This window comes from Protomyctophum parallelum (assembly GCF_964188405.1).
Source record: "Protomyctophum parallelum genome assembly, chromosome: 6".
NCBI classification, from domain to species: domain Eukaryota; kingdom Metazoa; phylum Chordata; class Actinopteri; order Myctophiformes; family Myctophidae; genus Protomyctophum; species Protomyctophum parallelum.
The window spans coordinates 35,345,412-35,363,839 of NC_139701.1; the positions used below are offsets into that span (position 1 = coordinate 35,345,412).

The following is an 18,428-nucleotide window of genomic DNA, read 5'->3' on the forward strand; positions in this document are numbered from 1 at the left end:
AACATTTCAATGGCCGAGGGTCATTAAAGTCTATTGTTCAGTGTTGTTGTTATCGCACGTCTAATGGTTAGACGTGTGACAACGCAACAATAGGAAGCCTGCAGCCCAGTAGCTATAATATTGCTTTCGGGGGAGGGTTAGTGTGCCGCCTGATTTTGACAGAAAGTAACACTAACTTAGTGTTACTTTCTGACAAATCAGGCAGCACACTGGACATATCAAACGGCATAGTAAAGTGCAGCGGTACATAGGTTGAGAAACACTGGCCTAACAGGACACATAAATCAATTGAACTGCTGGTTCTTCAGTTCCATCACTTTTTATTAATTTGTTCACTACACAGTGAAGATGTCTAGATGCACAGCATTAGACTCTCGCAATGTTTCAGCTACCCTACACTCAGTGTAGTCTCCCGATGGTTACAGTGCTGCATCCCAATAAGTCATTCTAGTTAGGAAAACATGGCATGTATGGCATTTATATCTTTGATTTTGTGTTTTGAAGCCACAAAACCTTGGATTAGGAATAACTATCACATTGATCTTGCCCCAGTTTGATCATGTTATAAATGTTGCAAATAACTTAGACCTGAGAATAACAAACTATAGTAACAACACTGGCTCCACATTTCAAACTCCACATTAATGTAAATGGCATACAGTAAAATATATTGTAAGTAAGGCGTATGATTTCTTATAGTACCGAGTACAACATCAAAACACATGAAAATACATACATTTAAAAAATAAATGTAGAAAATACATTCATTTTGAAGGTACACACAAAGAATTCCTCTACCATCAGCTGTAAGCAAGTAAAAGTAAACATTACTGTCATTGCTCATTGTTCTCTGTAAAACGTATCAAGAGATTGCATGGATTGCATGTCTTTAGCACCATCCTGAATATCCAAGCTAACATTGGGATTTACTGTGTCTGTCAACAACAAAGCATTTTATTTGCTCAATTACCTTATCCTGGTAAAGAGGTTTAAAACTGACACAGACTCCTGGGGGACAAGAAGGAAAAGAAACATTGGAAAAAAACATTAATTGATAAATTTTCAATTACGTTACATCAATTAAGTTTTCTCTAACTACCTCTCATTATCAACTAGCGTTCTTACCTTGGTCGATCGTGTTTTGCTGAATACATTCCAGAAACGTAAGGTCTCATCTCCCGCCCCTGTGACGATGGCCTCACCATCAGGAGACATGGCCTTAAGAAAAAATATATGCCGTTTAATTTATAATGCTGCAAACTGCAGGAGTGGTGTGAAAACTAAGCAGTGCACAATATGACACGCACCAAAGCTTGCGCTCTTCCCAAAGTATGAACAGGTAGCATTTCCTTTAAGCAAGATACAAATAAAACAGACTCAAGTAAAAGTATCAATACGCCATTGTAGAAATAGTCTGTTACAAGTACAAGTTCACTATTCAAAATCTACTTGAGGCATTGGCATCAAAATATACAAGTGTCAAAAGTAAAAGTACTCATTAATTATGCAGAATGTCCCATTTCACAAGTTTTCAAATTTATATCATGTATAAAAATATTTTGAAAATAGCAGATCTACAAGCTCACAAATAATTCCCAATGCAAAACATTGTGAGCTTGTGACATATAGATCAGCTACTTTCAAATGGCCAAAATGTATATATGGCTGAAGTGGAAAATGCTTTGTGATAATAATCTAAATCTACAAAGTAACTATGACTAAAGCTGTCAAATAATTATAGTGGAATAAAAAGTATATTTGTCTCTGAGATGTAGTGGAAGTGCAAGTATTGAAAATTGCTCAAAATACTTGAGTAAATGTACTTTTCACCACTGTAAATATGAAAACACTGACCAAGTAGAGAACTCTGTAGGAGTGTCCCGTGAGCTTGGCCACCTGAGTGAGGGCTGGATATTTCCACACTAGGATCTGGTTCTGAGAGTAGCCATGGGTGCTCACCTTGAAAGAGAAAGTGTGTTTGAGACAGACAGCCTTTGTCAACAGAAACTTCACGATTATGATAATAACTTTGTCTCAGATACATGAATTGGCCTTTCCTCAGCGATAATTGGCAACGCCACCTTCTGTGATGTACGCGAACTGCCTCTCACATGAGTAGATTACATTAAATAACTCCCAAAACCACTGCTAAACCAGATGGCACTGTGGAATCGCCGTTAATCATTATCCTTTCAATCCCAGTGCCTCAGGTTCGAATCCTTCTTCTCACTCATCGCAGTGTTTTTTTTTTAAGGTTAGGTTTAGGCATATGCCACTTAATGCCACTCGGCTCACTTAGTGAGAAAAGACTACAGCAGTTAGCACTTAGCAGTAGCAAAAAAACAGTTCTCTTGCGGGCTTGAGCAACGAGAGGCACTGCCGAGCGAACCGTTAGACGAGCGAGTGGCCATACTGAACGCTAGAGCAGACTCAACGCCGTTCGAGTTATGTACCACACAGGCACAGAAGGGGGCGTCGCCAATTGTGTGTGATATCGGGGAGGAAAAGCCTGGTCGCCTCCATAATAAGGGAAAATTAGCTAAATGTGTGGCTAATCTGCAAAGAAATGCTTACCACTAGCTTTCTTCACAGATGTGTTCATAAAAGGTGTCTACAATCACATATACATTTGTTCCAACCCAACTCCCTTGGGAAACTTTGTGACAGCTGCTGAAAGTTGGGGTACCATTGAACAACTCATTATACTTGAAGTTGCATGCGACATGTCAAAGTAGGGGGTTTTCATGATTCTGAATCCATTTCAAGCATTAGTTTTGCACAAAAAAACACTCCTTCGTCTAAAAATGGCCATAGCCGTCATCACAAATGTGATGAGGTCAGCACATTTGGGCACATTTGGGCAAGTGGCTATGGACATGCCTTATATTGGTTGTTAATGGTACACCAACTTTCAGCAGCTGTCAAAGTTTCACAAGGGAGTTGGGTTGGAACAAATGTATATGTTATAGTAGCCACCTTTATGAACACATTTGTGAAGAAAGCTAGCGGTAAGCATTTCTTTTGCAGATTTGCCACATATTTCGCTAATTTTCTCTAACTACCAATACAATTTCGGCATTTAGCAGACGCTCTTAATCCAGAGCATTCTCACTGTGTGCAAACACCAACTACAAGAATGTAATGTAATTTAGTATGTGGTTCTGAAGCATTCTCATGTCAAGGATGTAGATCCATTTGTTTACCCCCAAATGTATATGCATCCGTTTACTGGACCATCGTTTAAGAAGCTTTTGTGCCAGCAAACCCCATAAGAGATGATTTGTCAATATTTGTCAGCATTGTTCAAAAATCAAGTCAAACATTATAAAAAAATATACAAGCTCACAACACGTCGCAATGTGTAGATATGCTATTTTCAAATAGGAAAAAAATGTATTGGGACAGAAGTGCTTAAATGCTGTTCCTCAAGATGTGATGTTTGTGAAGGCACTCACCAGCTCATTAGCATGCTTGGACCAGGCCAAGTTGCAGACCTGTGAGCCTGTGTCCATACACTGCAGAGGTTGTGAGGTTAGAGTGTTCCAGAAGCGAATGCAGCGGTCGGCAGTGCCGCCCCCAGATGCCAGCAGGCCATGCTGGTGTGGCGACCAAGCAATGGCCTTCACAGCAGCCAGGTGGTCCATATACGTTTGCACTGGACTCAGTGCAGAGTGGTTCCATACCAGTAACTGAGACGGTTAAGAGCACAGACAGGTGTTGTATCAATATTATATCGATGTGGAAAAAAGAGAGAGAGGAAGGAGGGCATCAGTTTGGCCGAAGTAAAAATCTACAACATGGTGCTCTTGGTACAGCTGGGTGACAATTGATGAAAAGAAAAAGGATGAGACCAAGGCACTCTTATAAAAAAGCAAAAATCCTTTAATAAAGTGGCTAATGCACCAATTAAAATGCACCTACGTGTTACGGGACTACTGCCTTCAGTAGTCAATGTGCATTGTCCAATCTAAATAAACCAATAGAGTAAAGTAAAAAAGCATATTGTCTGGGATTTTGGATATTATGTCATGTTATGGCATAAGTGTTGTCTTTTCTTGGCTTCAATCACAACCTTTATATAAAAAAACGATATAATAATATTGCCGAGCTATAAGCTCGGCAATATTATTATATTGTGTACTGTTACAGACATTTTGATCGGTTATTTTCTTTTAAAATTAAAAAGATAATTGATATTCTCACGAATACAATAACATTGTTATAATCTCAATATCAAGGTATTTGAAAGATTTGAAAATAAAAAATATCAATATGATATGACATTTGTTGCAGGCCTCGCCCTGCAACAAATGTCATGTAATTTCCCTCCATGATAATGATAATATATATATATGATGAGCTTAACTCTTTTCCACACCACTGAACACAATTAAATAACAGGGAAATTCCTTTCCACCAATGACTCTACCTTGTTGTCGTTCCCTCCCGAGGCAAGCAGCTGGTGATCAGTGCTCCACTTCAGGCCGCACACTTCCTGTCGGTGTCCCTGCAACCGCCTTTCCGACTGTAACGGAGGGGTCCGCACGTCTCTCTGAACAATCATACGATCGCGGCTACCTGACGACAACTGGTCTGCATTCCACGCCAGCGCTCCTGCAGACGGATACACAAGTTTGCTTTATTTAATAACATAGCAATAAAACATAGAATAAAAGACAGACATAAATGCCAATAAAAATAAATAAAATAAGTAAAAAATTATCATTGTGTCTTTAAGACTGTGAACATTTCTGTAATCAAGGCAGGGTCAACCCTAGTATTTGGCGTTATACTGCCTGCTCCCAGCAGCTCATTTGTGGGCAATTTTTGGAATAGTAAGAAGCGATAGTGTCTATAATGTGAATTGCAGTAATAATAATTAATTAATTAATTAATTAATTAAACAAAGTGACACACATTACTCAACCTTGTGCTGAGTACACACCGAGAGAGGGGGTTTGGCAGAAAGAGCGAGAGAGAGAGAGAGAGAGAAAGAGACTGTGTTTTAGTGAGAGAGAGGAAAATGAAATGAGCATTTCTGTAAAATATATTTATATGAAATGTAGGCCATGTCAAATGTGTTACTACTGGAAACTGCCTCACCAACTCTGGCTGTGTGTCCTTCCAGGGCAAAGAGTTTCTTCCCAGCACCAGCGTCCCAAATCTGTACATATCCTTTATGAGTTCCCACTGCCACCAGGTTACCCTAGAGACAAACACAACAACAACAACCAAAATGTCTGTCTAAACCCATATCACATCATGTACCGTTGTAGACATGAAGACACGGCACAGGATCAGTACTCACCCTTTCTGACCAGCCAACTGACGTGACCGAGTCTCCCTCCACTGATAAGTCACACAACCTTGTTACCTAAGGAAAAGGCCAGAAAAGTAAGAGTTTCTCTTGTAATGTTGCGTTCACATGGGCAGTTGCAAAGACGAATGGGAGTATCATTTGGAGCAGCTACATGCATCATTGCGTCTGCCCGTGTGAACACACCATAAGGCCTTTTATTGGCCAATCAAAAATAGAAAACACCTCAAATAAATGTACATATATCCCATAGTTTGACAGCACGTTGGCATATTATTAAAAAAAACATCCTGGTACAAACAAACACACATTATGGACACACACATGCATGTACACAAACAAACCATACCTGGCTGGTGCAGGCACTCCAGAGGTAGACACAAGTGCCCAGGCCAACACTGAGCACATTAAGAGAGGACCAGTCGACCAAATTGAGGTAGAAGTCATCCTGCAGTTCAGGAGCATCCAGAACCTTAAAGGGAATCTTTGAGATCTTACGGGTTGGTTTCCTTGGCGAACGCAGCAATTTTTGACTAAATGAGAGGGGGTCAGATACTCAGATGTCATGAAATATTGCCTCCTTCCAGATATCAAAGTGAAGAATTACACACAACACTTTTTTACTCCGTCAACTAACTCAAGTAGTTTTGACATTATAATAAATTAAATCTGTGCAATCGATTGTCTTATTTTGTACCTTTTACTACTGACAGGTGATAAAGAGTAGGGAGAGATGCTGTTTCCATCATCTGGTGAGGACCTCTTGGCACTGAGGGAGTACTGCAAATATTACAAAAGTATAGACCAATGACATAAGATATACTGGCCTCTAGCTGTAGGCAGTACCATTAATGTTCATCAACAGCACAGTCAAATATACAAAATACATACATAAAAAGAGGAAGGGAAGTCAGCACACTGTATAACAGCTCCCAATAGGAACTTTATTAGATAGAGAGGCTACTCTCTGAGCGAAGCTTGATTAAAATGACAAAAATTATAAAGGTAGAAGTAGCTAATCTATTCAAGTATCATCTATTTAAGAGCAGAGTTCAGATCAGTTAATTAAAATTACAATTTTCTCTGACTGACAATTTATCTCGTCTGGTATGCCATCTGCTAGGGTTCTTACATGAAAAAGACTCCTCCTTTCAGGGGTGGACGGTTGCAGCCGCCTGTCCTCCGTCTGTGGGTCCTGGACCTTCTCTATGCCTGCTCCCAGCAGCTCATTCTTCAGCAAAGCTGAGTAGGCCAGCCCATCCGCTGCACACAGACATTTGACATATTGATAAAGTTGGGTTACTAGGATCTGTTCAGAGGACAGCAGACTAGGTGTTGTTTCAATCTACTTGTTAATGTTATTAAAACTTATTTTGAAACTGTTAATTCACCTTTGCTATTATCAGAAGATGCATCCTTTGTTTTTCTATTTTGACTTGGTGATTTCTCATTTTCCTATTTGAAAAATCACAAAAACGACATTAGAAGTCTGACAATAGGAGACTTGTTCCAAACAAAACAACAATACTGTAACAAAATGTAAGCACCAAGATGATGCATGTTAGGTGGAGGGCATCTCTCTCTCTCTCTCTCTCTCTCTCTCAAACGCACATACCGGCACCCATTCATTTGTAACGTGTTCATACATTGATTCTGTGGAAGTTGATATTCCAGTTGGCCCCTGCTCTTGCTGGGATGAACCTGTCTCCGTGTTTACTTGGGGATGACAGGGGGGAGCTAGTTGGTGTGAGACCACCACGCACCACGTTGGTCATTTTCTGCGTCATAGAAAGGCATAGGCTGTTAAACTATTCTCTCTTTGTTATCATTAGTCAATCGATGAGCTCAACATTAATCACTATAATACTTCAGTGAAAAGCATTCCTTTAAATTTAGACAAAAGCAAAATGAGAAGAGTGGAACAGTAAACTAGGACTCACAGTGGGACTTGAGTTGTCATTCTGAATGTTGATCTGTCGAAGGAGGCGCCGTTCATATTCTGGATCCATGCTATGTTTGGATCACACAGACACAGGCTGGGACAGTGTTAGCTAGCCGCAAGCAACTTAGATGTTAATGCTATCTGGCATCGAAGACACTGACAGCCCATTCACTGAAACCAAAAAGTCCTATCTAATATTGCAGCTGTATGGAAAGCTTTGCACACACAAAACATATGAAAAATGTGAATTATGCTGTCGTGGGAGGCGGGACATGGGAAGTGAAGAAGAGAGAATTTCAGCGAAGCAAAACTTTTAAACTTTTAAAACTTTTAACGCAACGGCGGTTAATGCCGTTTTGCACATGTTGTGGCGGTCTCCTAAAGCGGTTATGTAAATCTGCGTCCTATGGAGAGTGGAATATAACCGATCAGGGACCCTAGGGTACCGCCGTACAAAAGTCAGAAAAGGTAACCAAGGGTCCCGAAAGGGGGTAGGTAGCACCTTGCTGGAAAGATGGCAGCCGTGTGCATATCATCAATAGCTGACTACTAGGCTTCTTCAGGAGAATCCTGAGAGCATCATTGTAAGCCACCTTATTACTCTCAAGATGTCTACGGTGGATTTGTATGAAAATAAAAAAGACTTGAGAGATAAAAAGTGAAAGAGAATAACCCAAGCTTTTCATACAGCACTACAGCTGCAATCTTAGTGAGTGTTGTCAGGTCTTGATAGTGTTGATAGGACTTTTTGGTTTCAATTAATGGGCTGTCAAAATAGTTGAAACTGTTGCTTGCAGCTAGGTGTTAACTGATTACACAAGAATGATATTGATTCGATGCAACAATATTGGGTACATTACAGTCAAGAATCGTGTGCTGTCTGTTTGACTTAACTTTAGGTGAAATGAAACCATATGTTGATGATGCAGGACTCACAGTAGCCCTCCAAGCAGAACCCAAATGCTACTGAAGTTTCTGACATTTGTTCGACCCAGTGCATTGGGTCCTGTTCCACGTCGTCCATGCCACCTGATTAAAACATTTACTGGCTCATGTTTACATGTTTACCGCCTCCCCGCGCTCTTTGACGATATTCTTCAGTATGAGGCTTTCTGAATATGTAAAGTATAAGTACCCATACATGCCGCTGCGAATATCTCCTGTGGCGCGGAAGCCGTTAAGTATTTTTAATATATGTTTGCCCGATTTGGAAGCTTGGATTCTTCTTTTCCTTCCTTGTTTATTGACACCTCATTGTACCGCCTATCTGGCTAGCTAGTGGCGCTATAGCTATGACACAGCAGATCAGAGGCAGGGACGTAGCCTCACAAGCCAACCGCACACCGGGAGGCGGTACAATAAACGGTAAACAAACAAGAAGAAATAAAGCGACCAAATCGGTCAAACAAAGATTAAAAATACTTAACGGCTTCCGCGCCACAGGAGATATTCGCAGCTGGATGTATAGCTACTTAAAGTTACCGAATTCAGAATAACTCAAGGAAAATAATGGCGTCACATGCCGCGGGTCCTATTTTAGAGAGAATCTCCACATCCGCATATAGGAATTTCCATACGAAAATACAGTAGTGAGCAGGGACCCAACGTAAAGCTCAACAAAATATCAGAAAAGTTTTACGTAGGGTCCCGAAAGGGGCTAGACTCACAGTGAGTACAGATAGTGTTCCCCATAGACTCCACTTCACAGAAACGTTTGTGCTATTAGGAACACCACTTTGACACTGTGTAAATACTTATCGTCATGGTAAGAAATGCCAGTACAGACAGTACACTGAGTACAGTAGATAAGTGGGCAAGTGGCTGATAGATAGCCTGGCCCTATGGCAGCCTTAGCCCAAGATTTAGACTCTCGTAGAGTTTTTTTAGATTCTGACGATCAGAAGAGTCTAAATCTTGGGCTATGGCAGCCTTACTGGCGTTAGCAAACTGTAGCTAATGTTTGGCAAGGGATCTGCATAGTTGCATACTACATACCTCCAGCAAGCAGGGTGGCACCCAGAATACGAATACCGCCAACCAACAGCAGACACCAAATTGTCGCAAGAGAACGGTACTAGCTGGAAAATGTATGGATGACAAACAGCGTGTTTAATCACTGCTGGAAATAAAGTAGTAGCTTTAATATCTGAGGGGCTGACTGGTTATTGACAAAATTACGCAATGCATTGTGGGACATTCTTTGAGAACATCCGTGACGTGCTTTTATAATCAAAACAAGGAAATGCCACTTTTTGTTGCCAAGGGAACAAGGAGCTGCAGTGCAAACCTAACACGTTGCGTGGTCAACTCTAGAAACACACTTTTATGTCTTTGATCAACCATAAGGCTTCCCGTAAGTTTAGGTTTATTATTATAATCACCTTCCGGAATAGCGAAAATTGAAGATAGAAGTATAGTAATAGAAAGTTATACGTGCCAAACATAGATGGCGTGATAGCTCTATTTCCAGTGATGTTGTGTGAGTGTGTGTGTGTGTGTGTGTGTGTGTGTGTGTGTGTGTGTGTGTGTGTGTGTGTGTGTGTGTGTGTGTGTGTGTGTGTGTGTGAGTGTGTGAGTGTGTGTGTGCGCGCGTATAAATGTAAATGCAACCAGAGGACCAGAGGTCGCAGACTCGCATTTACTATGAAATCCTGCATCTCCACGTCGGGCTCCATATATATATGGTCACCGTCACGCCTCGTGACATCACGCCACGTGAGTCTTGACACATCACGGCACCATATATGGCCATATGAAGATCACGACACTGACCTCATCTAACCCTGGATAACCATAAATTAGGGATGTATATGTAAGACAATTTGGCCGATATCCGATATAATTCATTGCTAGTATTGCCGATAACCGATGTCGAATACATTCTGTATTAAAAATATATAATTATTTTGTCCATTCTGAAAAAAAGCTGAATTTGAAAAAAGCAATGCCTCTTTATTCCAAAACTAGGGAAATGTTTGCTCATATCCCAACATAAACTCCAATAATGTTCCAACTGTTGACTCTTTCGAAAGCTTCCCCAGAAAACGCTGATATAATTTGCAGCCTTCATCATCACAAAATACTTTTTCAGGCTTTTTTAAATGTATTTTTCAACATAATTATAATAAAATTAAATATCTGCTAAATCCGATATATTATTTTACCGATACCGATTCCCGATTAATTGGTTTAAGGCCAATATCGGCCGATACCGATGTGTTTGCCGATTAATCTCCCATCACTACCATAAATGGAGAAGACTGGATCATCACCTAGATCTGCATATATATGGAGCCGGCCAGCAACTCTACATCTGACCTCTGTTCTGACATTCCACATGTTGACCTCATCAAACCCTGTACACTGACTCCAGTACAGAATTCATTCCATATGTTGATCTGATCCCCTCATGCCAAAGGGCCGATTCATAGGCTACTCCTATTTTAGATAGGCTGGATCCAGCTCATTCAAAATTCTCCAGTCAGAGTGCTCACTAGGACAAGAAAAGCAACAAATGACTGTACTAGGTTACTTCACTGGCTCCTGAAATAATCCGTTCCAAAGTATAGGCTACTACTTATTGATAATGGCGTGCAGCAGCTCCATGAATACATCTTTGAACTTCTCACTGCCAATCAAACCTCTCATCAGACTCACAAAAGTGTGTGTGTGTGTGTGTGTGTGTGTGTGTGTGTGTGTGTGTGTGTGTGTGTGTGTGTGTGTGTGTGCGTGCGTGCGTGCGTGCGTGCGTGCGTGTGTGCGTCTGCGTGCGACCGTGCGTGCGTGCGTGCGTTGCTGTTTTGGTGTGTGAGGTCAGGAATGCTATATCGTCATGTGTGTATGAATGGGGTTTATAAATGCTGTGTATTTTATGTGGGTTGGTAGTTTATTCTGTTCTTTGTACAGTATGTTTTATTTTATTAATTGATCGTTGATTCATAGATGGAAGGGACAGTGGTGACAGAGCAACAAGAGCCACTACCAGAGGGGACTGCGAAGTGCCAACCAGATGTAGTGTGTTTGGTATTAAAACAGCATTCTCTGTTAGAGCCTCCCATCACTGGACCAGTCTCCGTACAGAAGTAAGAGAGACCTCCAACTATTTGACCTTCAAATTCAACCTTAAGAGGTGGCTAAAAACAGATCAAATTTGTAATCATGAGTAATTTTCAGCTCTATTTATCACTGGAGTCACTTCTCACACCACTCTGCGGTACCATGTTTATTTGTTCTTGTATTATTGTATAGTCGGGACTTGATCACCCCGGCTGGGTCACCCGAGTGAGGGGTATGATGTTTGCCAGACCCGAAACCCTGGGATACATCACTGAGGATACGTCCAAGGTGCATCCATGCGATGTATTTTCGTTCTGAGGTATACTATTTATAGTGACTCATAGGAATAGACTATGTGACAACAGGTATAGTCTGGTGACCACCGGAGAGACGGGTGACAGCCGGAATGTAGACGGCACCCCGGGAGCAGTATGGGTTGGCCTGCATCCTCCGTGAGGAGGAAGCCCAAAATACCTTCGGTGATGCCTTTAGGAGGGCCATTCGAGCCGCAAGTGGAGCCTGCACTCCATGCAGTACCACCGTTGCCCAGGTGGAGCCTGCCAAACCATTGCGGCTCAAGAATCCACCACTCCTGAATGAAGTGATGTATGCCATCATGTATTTGTGATGTATGCCATGCTTTTTGTTACTGCTTAATGTAAATCGCTCTGGATTAAGAGCGTCTGCTAAATGCCTAAATTTTAAATTGTCTGGTGCTGGGAGTCTGGTGCAACGCACAGGTCCTGGCTGTACTCCTGGTGAGAGCAGGAGTGGACCTGGTGAGACGTAGGAGGGGCCTGGACATGAGTCAACTCACAGAGCCTAGTCCCTCCACATGCCAGAATTGTGCCTCCCAGTCCAGCAGAGTAGTTCCGGAGTGGTTCTAATGGATTGTGTGGCCCTGGTCTTTCGCTATAGGGTCTGATCGAGGGTAGCTACCCGAGTGAGGGGTATGATGTTCGCGAGACCCGAAACCCCAATGACCTTGGGATACATCACTGAGGATACGTCCCAGGTGCATCCATGCAATGTATTTTCATTGTATTGTATTGTACGTGTTTTTGTATGGATGGATAGTTTTATTTTTAAGAGCCTGCTCAGGGACTACAGATGGAAAAATAAATAAATAAATTTAATTTGTCATGAACTAATTGAAATAATTACAGATTTACAATGGTTTTAGTTATTATACATTTATTATGCGAAACCGTGAAATGTTCTGAATACCAGGTGTGTTTGACAGGATATGCTATGCACTGACAATGAAGTTCACTATGTCTTCTGTTCAATTATTATACTATACAAGAGTGCAGTGGAGAGTTCCTCTATCTCTATCTTTCTTGCTTTTAGTCTCTCTCTCTCTCTCTTTCTCTCTCTCACACACACACACACACACACACACACACACACACACACACACACACACACACACACACACACACACACACACACACCAACAGTGGCGCCAGCCAGCAAATCCCCCTCTCACAACCCCCTCACTCACTGACCTCCAATTATGTCATGCGAAAAAGCTGTGTCCCATTGAAAAGCTCTCTTAATCAAAACCAATTAATTCCGCTCTTTTCCCTTATTATCCTCAGAAAGGAACGCGTCTTTCCATTAAGACTGTTAACTCCAGCCGTGGCCCTTTCAGATTCACTGGGCTGCGGGAGCGAAATAATAGATCACACAATTAATCAATTAGTCGTTAGTAACTTAATTGTTCTTAATGAAGACAATAACCACGGGGTTGTAGTGAGTTAGAGGTTCTCTCTAAATCATTTGTCTTTGCTTTAGTGGGTATTCAGCTACTCAGCAACCTGTGGCTTTGAGTTCTGCTACCTTTCTTTCTCATGTGAGGCAGTTGTGTTCTCGTTAGTCTAGTTATTGAATAGATTATCTCTTTATATAGATCTTTATTCAACATCTAAGTCATTTTATAATAATTTTGCAACTTTTTTAACTTTTTGCAAGTAATAATCCTGTCATTGTTGAGGAGGCCATGAGATATTAATCTCCAATGTCCCTGGTTGCCAGGTTTGTAGGATTAACTCCTGTTCCTGTCTCTTACCACCAGCAAGAGAACACACCATGCTTGCATGCCAACTTTCTATCCATGGTTGAAGGCAAAGTAGCATGTGGACAAGATTGATTTTCTCAACAATCCATATGTCCGAACTAGATTAGGTTTTGTTTTTGAAAGAACACATGTGTAATAGTGCTGCACCAGAAATGTTGTTCCAATCAACAGTCGAATAGAATGGCAGTAGTTTCACACCCTAACACATGGTTTTGCTTTGGAATTCAATAATTTAAGTCTATTAATTGAGTCTTTTAGATGTTCAGTCAGTTAATCATCAGCAAAAGAGTACGTTTCTGTACAAAGGTATGGTGGCTAACTCGTATGACCTATTCTCAAAACAAAAGATTTCGCACAGTAGAGCAAAATTCCCCAACAAAACGTTTTTTTTCTCCTGTTGATCTGCTGCTCTTTTTCCCATGCTTTTGCTTTGTACCACTTACTCCGACTCAACGCATGCCTACCCCGGCCCCTGGCTGTGGCCAGGGACCCATCCTAGCGCTGACTGAGCTGTGCCAAGCTGTGTAGCAGTCACAAAATGTATTTTTAGGCCCGGCCCAGCTCAGCTCAGCCTGGCCTAGTCCAGCCTAGGCACTAATCCCCAGGCTGTCAGGGGACCCTGCTCTGAACTCATCCTGCAACGCAGGAAAATGCTCTAATTGGGGGATTTTCTACATCATTAATTCTGATGAGCAGCCATTCTAACCCCTCCTCTCTCTGCCTCTCACACTCCTATTTCTCTCTCCACTGCTACTCTCTATCCTTTCTTCTCTTGCTCTCCCTTCCTCTCCCACACTTTTCCTTATTAATCCCTCTCATCACTGTTTCCCCCTCTCCCATTTTCATCTCCTCGCTCTCTCATCTTACTTACATGTTATGTATATATATATGTTACTTTCTCTCTCCTTACTAAGTTATATCGTCGTTAGTCGTTCTTCCTCCCATCGTCTGACTGTAGTTTCTCTTTCATCTTATCTAACACACTGTGTTATTAGTGACATGGAAACCCCAAATGAGCATCTGATCAAGGTTCTGAAAAGCTGTCCAGCCTCACCAGTCCACTTGTGACACTGACACACTACAGTATAGTGTACATATTCACATATTCTGTAGTAACACATTCATGGTGAAAAGGTAACTGAACTCATCATTATTTTGTTTGTATTCTCACAGGCTCATGTCTGAATGTAAATTACAAGAATTAAAAGAAAAATTCTACCATCAATTTGCGGCAGCTTTCCACACAGTTCCAGCATGTAGAATAAAAACCAACCATGACTACAATGCCTCCCTGTTAGATTCTCTGCTCTACCCATGTGGCCCCATGTAGTGCGGTCCGTCCAGGCCTCCATCTGTCCAAGAAAAAGTGGTTCACATGCTGAGGAGACCAGCTAGCACAGCGGCACCACCGGCCTTTCTGTGAACATGTGCTGCAGCGGCCGTGCCTGCCTGCCTGGGGGCAATTAAGGAGCTGGGCCCTGTGGTCCGAGGCCCCCCTGGGAAGCCCTGATTGATTGGAGTCTCATCTTCCTAACAGGCTGGCACCCTGCCACCAGCCATGGAACTGGGAGAGAGGAAAGGGAGGGGTAGAGTGCGAGAAAGAGTGCTTACATCAAGGCCAGAAAGTAATGGGGAACTAGCGAGAAAAGTGTCCATGTATATCAGATTATAACGATTCAGTCAGGATTGCAGACTCAGTCCCTACTTTTCGTTGCAGTCCAAAAACCCACCTCTTCAGACTCTACCTCACCTTAGCACTCACCTCTTCAGAATTCACCATTTCCTTCTGTCCCTTCTCGTTTTTTGATAGATGCTTATATATGTTGTTCACATAATATGTGGTCAAGCAATAATGTCTATAACATCATATATTATATGATATTATAGACATTATTGCTTGACCATAAATGCTAGAATGATTTAGATTGCATGTTGTTATAGACAGATGCTAGATTCATTTACCTGGTACCGTAGTTTCTTTGAGACACTGCATTCTTCTCTCTGCAGTCTGCACTCTACTTATGTGACCATTTACTGTGCCTTTTGTTGACTACGGTTCATGCTCTTGCACTTGTAAGTCTGGATAAAAGCATCTGCTAAATGCCTATCTTGTTAATTGTAAATTCTATAATGTACTCTATAAAATCATTACAGGTCCATTACACTCTGAGTTGAATAGATAAATAAAACATTGTGGTTTTAACTGTGTAGTAACTTTGTTTCATTTTATTATTTGGGTTAAAAAACAACTATTCTGCAGGAATGAGTGTGAAGGCCACGCAACAAATGCTGTCAGAGTTATAATATAATACTCAGGATTTTGTTGTCTGCAAGTGTACATGTGGAAGATAGTAAGGATAAGGAGATGATTATTCTATTAAACTAGATGTGTTTATTATCAGTATTCATTTTTCCAGAATATCCATCATGGTTCTGATAAAAGAGATAAAAGAAAACAATGACAGAACTAGAACATAATAAACAAAATGGCTGTACAGGAAAAAGAAAACAAGGTGAATCCTGTACATTTTCACATTTAAAATAAATTCTAAAAATGTGTCTTGCTTCTAGTGCATTTCTGCTCATTATCTATAACCTTTGGCTTATTCTTGATCCAAAATCACATTTATAAACAACACCTTTGTGCAGCATTCTTTTTGTACTGTTTGAGGTCCTCCAAGATTTAATTTGATTTAAAAACTATATAATTCTATAGCTAAACACCACGAACCCACAACATAACACAGATGCGATCAGAAGATGCAAAGTATTTTGAACTATATCAATAACCACATAACTGATTATTGTTGCTGCTGTTCTCATGACAGCAATTATGGTTATCGTTGAGCGCATATAACTAAACAACAGGAGATAAGAGTGAACTATTGCATGACATTTAAATTAAACAGTACAATGACATTGACAGTTACAGAGAAACAAACTGTAGAGAATGCTGTAATTGCACTTTTTTGTTGAAGGAATCCACCTTCAGGGTTAATCAAATGGATTGCCATACATACCATCCTTTTTGAACACATTCAATTCTATTCCATCAGCAGATGCTGTGTATTGGTGAGATGTTTTGATGTTATAGGCAATACAAATACTGATCCACGCGTCACAGTTAACTTGCAAAGTTGCAATAGTACATTTTGTCTGACTCTCACCATTAGGGATGGAGCTTGTTACATTTTATTGATAACGATCACCTTATCGATCAGGCTTATCGAGCCCACTATCGAGCATTTTCTATTATTTTGTGGAAAGACGGGAGATGACATACATTCGGAAGAGAACCAGTATCTTTTACTAGGGACTACTAGATGGAAGGTAATTTACCTTTTTACCAATAAAATAATATTATAGAAACTGTTAACTGGTTAATATGTGTACCGTCACTTTTAAAGCGTAATTTTGTTTACCCGAGCAGCGCTGGTTGGCAGGTATCAATACACTTTTAGACCGAAATGTTTGTGCCACCATGGATGATTACATTTGTTTCTTGATCGCCTTGTCTTGATTGTTTAAACATGACATCATGGGCCATACTATGCTCGATAACAGGCTTGATAAACCCAAAGCTTATTGATACCGGGTACTCAATAAGCTTAATTGTTATCAGATTTTTCAGGTATCGGTTATCGAGCTCCATCCCTACTTGCCATTTTCAATATCAAAAGAAGTTTATCTGCACTTTTCTTTATAGTTGACACGCCTACTTAGAACAGACTCCACAACAGACCCTAAATTACCGATACTGTACCAGATGACCTGAGTAGCTACAGCCCATGTCTCCTTGCTTTTGACACAGAGTGGAAAAAGACGTCTGCAACAAAGATGGTTACAAGGGCCTATTTAGTGCAGCCTGTGACCGTTTCCCCTCTTTAAACTTTAGACAAAGAGGATAGGCTTGGATCAATTGTGCTGAACAAAGACTAAACTATAGGGGGTGACACATTAGACAGGACTACCTTCTGCTGCTCTGCACGTAACCACAGCTACCCAGCACTGAGCTGCTCGCAGCTCTTCTACTCTCAGAGTCGTTGAAGCAAAAAAAAGGAAAAAAACGTAACTTCACTCATAACATCTCTCTTCCTCTCAATTCCATGTGACAAATGTAAGTCCCTGTAGTGAAGCCCTGTTCATTAGTACTGGCTACTTCTCATACATTGTATAAAATATAAGCATCTCGTCATGAACAGGTTTACAGAACACAATGGAGTAAAGAGTGTCTTTTATCAATTCAGCCATAATCCGCAAAGACGGTGCAGTTTACAGTTGTGTATTCACAGCTGATTCACAGTCAAACTCATGATAGGCAGCAACTAGGTTTACTGGTCGTCAGCTAAGAACTTGAATCAGGATGAAATCTAAAGTAACAGCTCATGTGTCTGTGAATTAAGTAAAGAGAATGGGTACTCTAGTCTAGCCCATTCTACAATTATGTATGAAAACAGGAGATATGAGCAAATTGTACATGACAATTTTAAATCAATAAGATAGATTGCATTTACACAGAGACTCACTTCATCCTTCATTTAATTAAAAAAGCTCCTGTCACGTGAAAGTAAGATCAGCCCCTCATCACAAAATATGTGGAGCTACTGATTAGCTGACCCATGAAAGTGGGACAATTGGATTAATTAGTAAGATCACAAACTTAAGGAAGAAAATGGAAGGGTAATGAGTGTACACTTAAATGTGTGATCATCATTGGGTGATAGAGGAGAAAACCCTAACAACAATTAAAACAAGATTTCACCTTAAAACATTAAGCTGACATAAGCTGTGCTTATGTCTGTGTCTGGCATAAATCAGCACAGCATTCAGGCATTTTTAAATTGCAATGCAATGCAAATTGCAATGCAAACAAAATTACTTTCTTCAAAAGTAAAATAATGGGGACAGAAAACAAAAATAGATCAAAAGGAATGCTTGTTTTAGGGTATTGTGATATTATGATCATTTGAAGTTTGAACTCTATTGAAAAGTTTCATTAATCAGTGGAACACGATCAATGGAGCACAGGAGTT

General features: G+C 40.7%; 1 protein-coding gene across 3 annotated transcripts; it reads right to left on the reverse strand.

Annotated features, from left to right (window-relative positions):
- Positions 1-357: 357 nt before the first annotated feature.
- Positions 358-9,404, reverse strand: fzr1a (fizzy/cell division cycle 20 related 1a). 3 transcript variants are annotated; one of them, XM_083766348.1, is made up of 14 exons: positions 9,255-9,404; positions 7,258-7,327; positions 6,964-7,095; positions 6,709-6,772; positions 6,450-6,580; positions 6,015-6,097; positions 5,667-5,850; positions 5,309-5,374; positions 5,104-5,206; positions 4,430-4,614; positions 3,456-3,689; positions 1,855-1,959; positions 1,126-1,218; positions 358-1,008 (listed from the first exon to the last, which is right to left on the reverse strand). In XM_083766348.1, exons 2-14 carry the CDS (start codon positions 7,324-7,326, stop codon positions 967-969), a joined length of 1,491 nt encoding a protein of 496 aa, XP_083622474.1. In that variant the 5' UTR covers position 7,327; positions 9,255-9,404; the 3' UTR covers positions 358-966. The 3 variants fall into 3 exon arrangements, with proteins under 3 accessions (XP_083622474.1, XP_083622473.1, XP_083622475.1); XM_083766347.1 differs by having other exon boundaries at positions 7,258-7,353; XM_083766349.1 differs by lacking the exon at positions 6,964-7,095 and having other exon boundaries at positions 7,258-7,353.
- Positions 9,405-18,428: the final 9,024 nt, after the last annotated feature.